This window comes from Bactrocera tryoni, chromosome 3 (genome assembly GCF_016617805.1).
Source record: "Bactrocera tryoni isolate S06 chromosome 3, CSIRO_BtryS06_freeze2, whole genome shotgun sequence".
Lineage (NCBI taxonomy): Eukaryota > Metazoa > Arthropoda > Insecta > Diptera > Tephritidae > Bactrocera > Bactrocera tryoni.
The window spans coordinates 21,102,985-21,109,856 of record NC_052501.1 but is presented as its reverse complement, the minus strand read 5'-3'; the positions used below and the strand labels follow the sequence as shown (position 1 = coordinate 21,109,856).

Sequence of the window (6,872 nt, the reverse complement as noted above, 5' to 3'; positions counted from 1 at the left end):
ACACCTTAGTGCACCAATGGTGCTTGACTAGACCCCATATATTTTGTATGAAAATATCTATATGAACTTTGGTATGTTTCTCACTTCGCACGGTTGATTTATCTGTTTTCATGATCGTTACATGTCAAAATTGGTTTGTATGTTTATCTAGGTCAAATAATTTAGCCGCTAGAGCATTTTAAAGGTTAAGAAAAATGTAATTTTTCTCAAAATGTTACATTTTTTGTGAAAGCTATTGCCACGCCCCTGGTAGAGATAGAGGGAAGGCTGAGGGCTTTCCTGAAAGCCCCAGGGGTAAACTAACTCAAAAAATGGTTTTGATCCCCTCCGGCCCCATACTCCCCAACTGTAGTAAACAAAAGAGGGGACATGGTGAAAACCCATTTTCGCCTATTACCACGCCTCCGGTGGGGTCTTGGGGACGAATTATATAAAGCGTTTTAAAAGGTTAAGAAAAAATGTAATTTTTCTCAAAATGTTACATTTTTTGTGAACGCTATTGCCACGCCAAGCGTGAACAAGGCAGTCAATTTGATTTCAACCAAATCGAGAGGTAAGAAATACAACACGTATTTCCATACAAATGTATGTAAACACCACTTGGCCTAGCCAAGCACCATTGGTCTCGACTAAGTGTATCAGACTGTTGGTCTCGACCAGGGTTAAAAATATATATAGTACATATAATGTGTTTGGGATATTAGAATGTCTGTCAAAATTCGTGAATTATTATTATAAAGTAACTATAGTGTTGTATACGATGTGTGATGGTTTATTGGTTTCTGGTTGTCTGAATTTTCCTTTGAAGTCGTAACTTAGTTACATTTACGATTGAGTTAAGCGGTCAGTAGGATAATCTTTTTTAAATTTTTTTTTTGTTTTGCAAAATAATAATACCGCTCGACGTTCGGAGCGCTCACACCTCAAACTTTAAACGCGTTTTTCTCTAAACACACTTTTTTAAATTGGCGGACATGATTCCGGTCGAATTACTCAAACGATTTGCTTAATTTTTTTTTGATGTTCATAAAACGCTTGGCTATCGGCCCTATATTTTTTATAATTTATTAACAACGTTATGACACAATTTATGTAAAAAAACATGGGGAAAAATTAAAAAAAAAAAAAAAAACGTTAATTACTTTTTTTATTTATCAATATTTTTTCATGATTCTAGTAGGGACGATAACCATTCAAGTACTTTTTAAGAATAAATTGGGTTTTTGTGTATTAGATGATACGCACAGGAGAAATCGTGCCCGCCAGGGAAAAAACGCATCTCATTTACCCACCCATTTCTCCGACAGATGTCATGAAAAAATTCCGATAACATTTTTTATACACTCCACGACATACCTGATGATGTGTGAAAAATGTTATATTGTAGAATAAAAATTTCTATGAAAAAAAGGTTAAAAAAAAGGTCAGATTACCCTACTGACCCCTTAAGGGACTTAGATATGATGCTTATAGCCTCAACCAACCTGTATATTCTCATTCTAACATAATTTTCTGGATTTTTCCCACAAATTTTTAAGAGGTAAAGTGTAATAGCATAAAATTAAAAGAGAAATTGGTAGATGACAGATTTTTCGAAAAATCTCTAATTTTTCGGTTCTTGAGAGGTTTCACTCAAATAGTGTTTTACATTTTCTTCCATATTTTCTTTTTTACTACTTTTAAAGCATTACCATCTTGTATATTGATCAAGTTTGAATATTAATAAAATAAAACTTATTTAGACCTTTTTTTCTTATCATTAATAAATAGATAACGATAAAGAAAATCAATATTAATGCAAAAATATAGTGGTTCTAGTGTGAAAGTCTTTGAACCTATAAAATATTTATGGATTATATTAACCAGAAAAAATATATGCACCTCTAAAGTATTGACTAAATCATGCATCCAACAATTTATTTTATTTGGACAGCTTGTTTACCTTTAATTTTACGCCTGAAAAAAATATATCTGTTTGGGCGTAGTTTTCCTCGAAAAATATATGTACATACATACATATGTATGTACGTACACGAGTGCCTGCATACTGTAGCTTGCAGCCAAAGATAAACAAAAATGCTGATTGCCCTCGAATATATTAGTGTTTTGACCTTGGCAGGCTTTTGAAAATTTTTTTTTGCTCTAATTTGAATTTAATTTACACACTCAAATGAACAAATGTATGTATGTGTGGGTAAATACATATATTTCAGTGTGTGAAATTGTAAAATTTTTAATAAACGAAAGTGTGGAAAGACTGAATATTTAATTTGTTTGAAATTTGCTTTTGGCGGCTGGCTGGTCGGTTTACAGCTCAACGGATTCTGGTGAATTTTTGCTCCTTTTTCTTTGCTTTCTTCCATGTGTAAGATGAAGTGAAACAACCAGGCCTCTAGATATGTGTGTATCATAAATTCATGCCCACGCATAGCTCATTAATTTTCAAAAAAAAAAAAAAAAAAAAAAAAAAAAAAAAAAAAAGGTTTTGATGTGACGATTTCTTCGCTCTTTAATCTAGTTTTTTTGGTTTTATTTCGAAAAAATGTTAAATTTCGCCTTTAGAGAAATGTACTATTTTGTTTTTAGTGAAGGCTTCAAGCTTTTCTATTTCCTTAATAAACCCTAAATAGTTGTTCTCGGCAATAATTGCAGCGCATATTGTGGGCAATGCTGTTTTAACATAAAAATTAATGAGCTTATTAATTTGATTAAATTTATTGTTGTAATTGCAATTGTGTATCAAAATTTTACATTTTTGTACTAATACTTTTATTGCAAAATGCTTGGCAAATTTCATGGAAAGTTTTGAATAATGTTTTGTTTATTTCAGTTTTTGTTGTTGCGCTGATTGTTGTTGTATAAGCTGCTGAAAGAAATGAGGTGTACGTGGAAGATTTATAGTTTTTCGAAGATTATTATTTGCTTTAGTCTGTTTGTGAATGATATTTTTTAGGATTTTTGGGATTAGTATTAAGTTTTTTTTGATAAAATATATATTTTCAGTTAAAAAATATTTTTGTTTTGAAATTGTGGTTAATTATATTGTCTTCTTAATGTTTCTCTGTCCTTTATGGCATTTAGAATCTCAAAGTTATTTCCAGCTTTATAATTTTTACGATTTGTATCTTAATATTTGAGTTTATGTTCCATCGTTTGACTTCGATAGCTATTACGTAGTTGGATTTGCTGAAATTGCATGATGTTGTTTTGAAAGCTTTTTAGATTCTGCATGTTGTCAAGACTAATATTTTTATTTTACAAAAGGATTTCTACTTTATTTGTATTTTCTATAATTTCTAAAGGCTAGCAAGCATTGTCATAATTTGTTTGGTACAAAAATAGAAAATAAAGTTGCCGAATCAAATTTTCTATTTTGAAAATTAGAATAAATAATTTTAAAGGAAAAAATCAGGTACCACAAATGTAAGTAATATTTGTTGTGAATAGCTATTCTTTATAAGAAAAAATTTTTTTTTGTGAAATATTTTCGGTGTTTCAGAATTACAAAACTAGTCATTAAAACTCAATTTTCTGTAACAGCTTTTGTTGGATGAACTTTTAACTATTTTTTTTTAACTTTCAACCCAATTTTTCTACCCTTACCCATGCCCTGCTCCCCCTCAATAACAGAGAACACAATTTTCAATCACTTTTTCACGAGTTTCGTTTCGGCGTTTGTTGTTTTGATCAGTGCTGCCGCAACGTTTACTCTTCACTTTATTTCAATAACTTTCCCTGATTATCGATGCTCTGTCATCATTACAAATGTGTGAGTTATGAGATACATTTTCAACAATTTATTTTTTATATATAAAATAGCTTAAGTATAAACTTAAGATTATTTCTTGTATAAAATACAATTAGCGTTTCACTTTTCTTTTCATTCCATAATGTTACCTCTTCTTCTTTTTACTTTTACATCAATATCATTTTTTTCAAAATTGTTTTTTTATTTTTATTGTTGTGGTTTTTGAAATTGTGTGTTTTGTATGAGTGTGTTTTGGTGTGTAGTTTTTTTGTTTGTTTTGTTGTTTACTTATTACATAAAAAATTATAATTTTTTTTAATATAAAAATAATCAGTTTATAAATTATACAAATTAAATATGTAGTACAAAAATTTCGCTTAAACCAACTAGTTAACGTAGTTGTTGTTTGTCACTTAATATGTTGGTTGACGAGCCGCGTCAGTTAGACTAACCGTTGTTGGTGTGCTCGAATTCTTTCACCTTCGTGTATTTTGTGCGTATACTGTTTACTTGCCGAGCAAGATTTTACGGCTGGCACCGATGTTTTGGCCAGCTTGTGTGGCACCCTTGTTGGAGCCGGCTTGCAGACCAATGATACCATGGCCAGCGCGCAATTGTTCCTCAGAGAAGTCACGTTTGCATTCATCGGCGGGTTTGGGTCCCAAGAAGGGTCCTTGGAATTCGGGGTGTTTGTAGGCGGCACGACCGAGAGCGAAGACGGTGTTGGTCACTTGAGCGATATCCTTCTTCTCCCACAGATCAACAGTTTGGAAGACATCCAAATCGGGTACACCGTATTCCTTCAGGGCCTTTTGGAAGTTGTTGATGTTTTCCATCATTTTGAATTGACCACCGGAGGAGTTGATCTTGGGCACGGAGTTGGGGGCAAGCTTGTTGATCAGAGCGCAGAACACCTGACCGTCGCGGAGATGTTCCTCATACTCAACACCAGCAGGGAATTTGGAACCAAGAATAGCCTCAATCCATTCCTGAGCTTCTTTGTCCATCTCGGGATTGCGCTTGCCAGCAATCTATACAGGGAGGGAGCGAAAAAGAGATATTAATTAATAAAAATAAGAATTGACTAATAAAAATATTATATTGCTGCCATATTTGGAACTTTTTGCAAGTGTTTTGAAAATTATGTTCGAAAACATTTCGAATATGTGAAATATATGCAAACTGCGCATTTTAGGCATGTTGTGGCAAACCGTTAAAGTTTCACATAATTTAAAATTTAAGAAATTTTCAATGTCATTTTTCGTGTCTAAATAATTCACTGTAAATTTTCACTAAACGATTTTTTCTTCAAAACACTTTGTTTTCAAAAATATCCTTTTCTTCGCACTTTGATTTTTTGAAAATTTTTTTTCTGATATTCACCTTAGCACGAATAGCACGTTCAAGAGACATTTTGTGTGTTTGTGTTTTTGTTGCTTTTTTGGAAAAGTTTGAAGCTTTTACTTGTGATCCTTGCTAGAAGGAAGACTGTCTGTTACTGATGCCTTTCCTCGCTGTGTTCGTCGCTTATAAAGTGATCGGAGAGTCGATTTCGTTCGCTCAAAATTTCAATAACAAAAATGCGGAATAATTTTGTAAAAATCTCAAAATCACAACAACAAAATGCATATGCTGAGCATGATAGCATTTTTCCAAAAATACCTGTGATGAGAAATTTTCCCGTTGCTCAGCCGCAATCTGTTATGGTCTCAGCTGGCTGGCTGGCGTATGAAATGGTGTGGGCGTAAGTTCTTGTAGAACGTTGTTAGGCATAATGCCTGCTGTTGTTGTTGTTATTTTATTTTGCTATAGAGCGGCACGATGAGTGTGCTTGTTTAATTTTAGCGAAATAAATTCACACACATTTTTGAAAATAGCCACTTCGTATATTAAATATTTTGCTGCAGAGTCGGCTGCGCGCCCTCCAGCCATGAAACGCTCATACACACAGCCATTTATACACATGTATATACATATATATATATATATACATATATATGTAAACTATTTTCTAGTACTTTTATGAATTTCTCGAGTTTTTATTAATTCATAGCAATTCGCTTCCCTCTTCGAAATGGTCAACGAATTTTTGCGCTTTGCATCTGGCATTTGATTGTCCTAATTTAAAGCGAGAAATATTCAGTTAGTTTTGGTTTATTTCCAATATGAAATCTAGCGGTTTATTATTTATTTTACTGATTGTGCCACAAAGGCTTGCATTTGCTGCACATTTTTGTTGTTGGTTTAACACAATTTATGATTGTTTTAGCGCTTTAAATCAAAAATTTTAATTGAATTGCCTGAAAATGTGGACCAATTATACGAAGCATTTGAGAAAAAATGTATTTACATTCCTTTCGCTGAGCAATAAAGTACAGTAGTGATGTGTAATTATGCAACATGCTGGAATAGGTTTTAATATTGTTCTTACTATATTTCCAAATAAAGTTAAATGAGAGAAAAAAGAAATGTATTTTTTTTTAATTTTTGTATATTTTGGTGTTTTAGAAGTGAATAATAAATGTTTACATATCTTTAATGCAAATTTTTTGACAAAAATAATTTTTAAAGCCCAATTGCTGCGATTTCGTTATACCAGACATCCTAGAGAATTTTATTCAACCCAGCTGGGTCTTTTTTTTGCTACCTTGGTCTTCATAATATACTAACGGTCCTCAATGAGGTTTAAAACTGGACTGTTACTTGGCCATTCTAATGTCAAAATTCCATTTTGCTCTTTTACCTAGAAAAAATAAAAAAGGAAGAATTAATATTGCTAATGAAATAATTTGGGTAAACTAAGGGCATGAAAATAAAAATTGTTTCCTACCATTTTGGCACGACGAGGCGCAGAATGCAAGTGCTCTTTAATTAAATATGTTAAATATTCCTCCAGTATTTGGTGGTACTTAATTGCGTTTACTGTTCCATCTATTAGATTCAGTCTTCTAAGTTCATGGTAAAAAAACATTTCCAAACCATTCGGCTGCCTCCCTGCTTAACCGTTCTTCGGACGCACTCTTCGCTATAGTGTTCATCAGTTTTTCTCTTACGTACGACATCTCGTCGTTACATAATATGTTGAAATTGGACACGTCAGAGTTCTGCCAATCGACTTAAGTCC

General features: G+C 32.6%; 1 protein-coding gene across 1 annotated transcript; it reads right to left on the bottom strand.

Moving 5' to 3' along the window:
- Window positions 1-4,053: 4,053 nt before the first annotated feature.
- On the bottom strand, window positions 4,054-5,255 carry LOC120772719 (muscle-specific protein 20). Its single transcript, XM_040101467.1, has 2 exons — window positions 5,132-5,255; window positions 4,054-4,779 (listed from the first exon to the last, which is right to left on the bottom strand). Exons 1-2 carry the CDS (start codon window positions 5,159-5,161, stop codon window positions 4,255-4,257), a joined length of 555 nt encoding a protein of 184 aa, XP_039957401.1. The 5' UTR covers window positions 5,162-5,255; the 3' UTR covers window positions 4,054-4,254.
- Window positions 5,256-6,872: the final 1,617 nt, after the last annotated feature.